Source organism: Antrostomus carolinensis, unplaced genomic scaffold, assembly GCF_000700745.2.
Source record: "Antrostomus carolinensis isolate BGI_N321 unplaced genomic scaffold, ASM70074v2 scaffold42542, whole genome shotgun sequence".
Classification (NCBI taxonomy): Eukaryota; Metazoa; Chordata; class Aves; order Caprimulgiformes; family Caprimulgidae; genus Antrostomus; species Antrostomus carolinensis.
The window spans coordinates 4,818-8,354 of NW_010302470.1; the positions used below are offsets into that span (position 1 = coordinate 4,818).

Consider the following 3,537-nt stretch of genomic DNA (forward strand, 5'->3'; position numbering starts at 1 on the left):
ACTTCTTGTTAGTGAATTTAACTGTAAGCTGAATACAGCCTTTCGTTGGTGATCATTGTTTCCCTGAGACACTAACAGCTAACCCAAAATCGAGGAAATATACAATTAGAAAGAAAACATAAGTCGTCTGATACCCGGCACCTCAAAAATTCTTAATACAGTGCTTGTGTGGAAGACTAGCACTAAATTTGAGTTCCGGAGTTCTAAATTTTGTTGCCAGGTTGGTCACATGGCAGTCCTTTGCATGCCACTTAATATCCACATTTTTATATTTTCCCTCTGTGCTAAGACTATTGCAGACTTCAGGCAATGTCTACTGAGGATGAACATAAATTATGAAGGTACAGGCATTAGCAGGATTAATGCCCTTACAGATTACAATTGTAACTCATCTGTCCTTCAGGGCAATTTAACTTTCAGCCCCTTTGTTTATTGTCCCACATTGCCTTTCAGGTGAGCAATGGTCCATTTGATAGCAACCATTAAGTGCTAATCCACCGTTCAGATCAGACAGAATCCTTAGAATCTTTCTTCATACCTCATTAATAATCCAGCTACCCCCTCTCTGTTTTTCTGGATTAGTGTTACAATTTCTGAATATTTATTTGCTTTTACAGGTAACCCTAAGTTACGGGGACCCTGAGAACAAACACAATGTTGTGAGTGTGGGAGGAGTGTTTGGCCTTCAGCAAGATCCAACCCGGTGAGTGTCCACTTTCAAACAAGATCTCCCTGCCTTGTTCATGTTTCTCTATCTGTAAGATGATCAAGCCCACTAATGGGGTTATTTTCTTATGACAGCTCTTGTCACTGTGCCAAAGGCAGGCAGACCAACCCACTCTGCTCTATTAGAGTACTGCACATTCAATGCTAGTGTGTTCCTTGTATGGAGAATTACAAGCTAATGTTTTCTTTCCTTTTTTTTTTTTTCTTCATAGATTTAAGTCTGTCCATTGTCTGCTCTATCCTGACACTATTTGGTGCCCTGCTAAGAAGATGCCATAATTCTTGACCAGTTGTTGACACCTGTATCTTACCTAGTTTGCATAAGGCAGGAGTTGTGGTGGACTTTTTTTTTTTTTTTTTTTCTTCTGGGAAACAACCAGAGGTATCTACAAAGGAGGTAGACAGATGCTATTTACAAAAGGAAGAAGGTGTGGTTTGTTCAGCTGCAGCCTGGGAAATTCCAAGAAGAATCCTTGTTCTTTTGTCCAGTGGCTCTTCCTATAATGACTAGACAAATGTGTAGAAGTCACTTTATTTACATAATTGGTCTGCTGCCATGTGAATCTGTGCTTGGACACATCCTAGGCAAATGCAGTACTTGGAATGACAGCATTCTTAACTACTGTTAGGGGCTTTTAGAGGCCATTGTCTTGAAACTGGAGTACTATAGCAGACTGTAGTCCCCATGGTGACAAGAGAGGGGAAGTTTTCACTCATCTTTCTTGGGAACAGAATTATTTAAGAGCTTCTGTGGCCTGCCATATTAAAAGTCCACCTGTGGGCCAGAACAGCATCTGTTCATAAACACCAGAAATCCTGGAATCACGAGGGTAAACAAGGCGGAAGGCTTTTGTAATGGGAAAACCCTGTGTAAGGGTAAGCTTGCTCAGGACTGGATAGGAGTTGCTTACAAGTGCACATTCTCCCTTGTAGTCCGTGTGTACCTCCCATGGAGGTGATTGTCAGACTTGGCTCTCTTACCAGCTGAACTGCAGTGGTTGTTGATTATGATGGTGGTCTGCCAGGTCCAAAACTATTCCCTTGATATTTGATACCGAAGAAATGTTTGCCAGACTAGATTATAATCACTTCTGCTTTGCCCACAGCAAGTTGTATGAGCTAGAGCATGCGCACTGGCTGATGAAACACGCCCTGTTTCTGAAGTTGTGCTGTATCTTTTGCTGTCTGAGAGTAGGAATGCTAGATAGCTGTAATGCCCTGAGGAAAATTTTGATGGTATCATTTGAGGACCTTTAATTGTATGACTGTGGTTACTCCAGCTTCTTCAGATAATCTTTTGATTACCTTAAGGCTTAGATCAGTGTTTATTTTTACTCATTAATGTTTCAGTAAATAGTTCATACAGTCACTAAAAGGAGACTGCACACTCACACAAAGGCAGAAGTTCAATGCTGTAGCAGTATCGCCTGCTGCTGCTTTTTAAATAAAGTAAGCTTAGTTTTGAAAGTGGAAGAAATGGGGCTCCATGTGTTTACTTTTCTGTTAGCCCAAACTTTGGCCATGTGCAATCCCTGCCCGACAGGAAGAATAGCATAAAAAAATGACTTTGTAAAACCACTGTTTACTCTCACAAATGCCTCAGAAAATACTTGCTGGTTTAGTGCTACAGTCTGAGACTGAATTAAGAGGAGAATAACAGAATGACATTGTATAACTTGGACCTATGATTAACGGCTAGAATGTGGAGCTAGCAAAAGCTTCAGACTTCTAAACAGCTGTGCTGAGCTGTACTGTGAACTTCACCTAGTTGCTTAACTTCCTGCCATTTGAAAAGTGGTATTAAGTAGGCAAATGCCTGCAGTGTATTCATAGAATCATAGAATCGTTTGGTTGGAAAAGACCATTACGGTCATCTAGTCCAACCATAAACCTAGCATTGCCAAGTTCACCACTAAAGCATGTCCCCAGGTACCACATCTACCCATCCTTTAAATACCTCCAGGGATGGTGACTCCACCACTTCCCTGGGCATCCTATTCCAATACTTGACAACCATTTCAGTGAAGAATTTTTTCCTACTATCCAACCTAAACCTCCCCTGGTGCAACTTAAGGCTGTTCCCTCTTGTCCTGTCACTTGTTATATGGGAGAAGAGACCAACACCCACCTCACTACACCCTCCTTTCAGGTAGTTGTAGAGAGCAGTAAGGTTTTCCCTCAGCCTCCTCTTCTCCAGACTAAACAATCCCAGTTCCCTCAGCTGCTCCTCATAAGACTTGCTCTCCAGATTCTTCACCAGCTCTTCTGCCCTTCTCTGGACACGCTCCAGCACCTCCATGTCCTTCTTGGAGTGAGGGGCCCAAAACTGAGCACAGGACTCGAGGTGTGGCCTCACCAGTGCCAAGTACAGGGGCACAATCACTTCTGTACTGCTGGCCACACTATTCCTGATCCAGGCCAGGATGCTCTTGGCCTTCTTGGCCGCCTGAGCACACTGCTGGCTCATGTTCAGCTACTGTCAACCAACATTCCCAGGTCCTTTTCTGCCAGGCAGCTCTCCCGCCACTCCCCGACAAGCCTGTAGCATTACATGGGGTTGCTGTGACTGAAGTGCAGGACCCAGCACTTGGCCTTGTTAAACCTCATACAACTGGCCTCAGCCCATTGATCCAGCCTGTCCAGATTCCTTTGCAGGGCTGAACTGCAGTTTCAAGCATGAAACTTAGCAGAGGTGTCAGCCCCCTGAAGTACAGTTCCCTGCACTCTATTTTTAACACAAACCCTTCAGCATTTACCTGGGTATGTTGTCCTCTCTGCATGATTTTATTTAGTTTCACTGAGGAGCAAACA

The 3,537-nt window shown here is 43.4% G+C and overlaps 1 protein-coding gene across 1 annotated transcript in view; it reads left to right on the forward strand.

Moving 5' to 3' along the window:
• LOC104521722 (beta-1,3-N-acetylglucosaminyltransferase radical fringe) overlaps positions 1-1,167 on the forward strand; it is a 5,978-nt gene extending 4,811 nt beyond the window's left edge. The window contains exons 7-8 of the mRNA XM_010163803.2: positions 618-703; positions 939-1,167. Coding sequence (XP_010162105.1) covers positions 618-703; positions 939-1,005 — 153 coding nt within the window. The 3' untranslated portion in view covers positions 1,006-1,167. The remainder of the gene's footprint in view (positions 1-617; positions 704-938) is intronic.
• Positions 1,168-3,537: the final 2,370 nt, after the last annotated feature.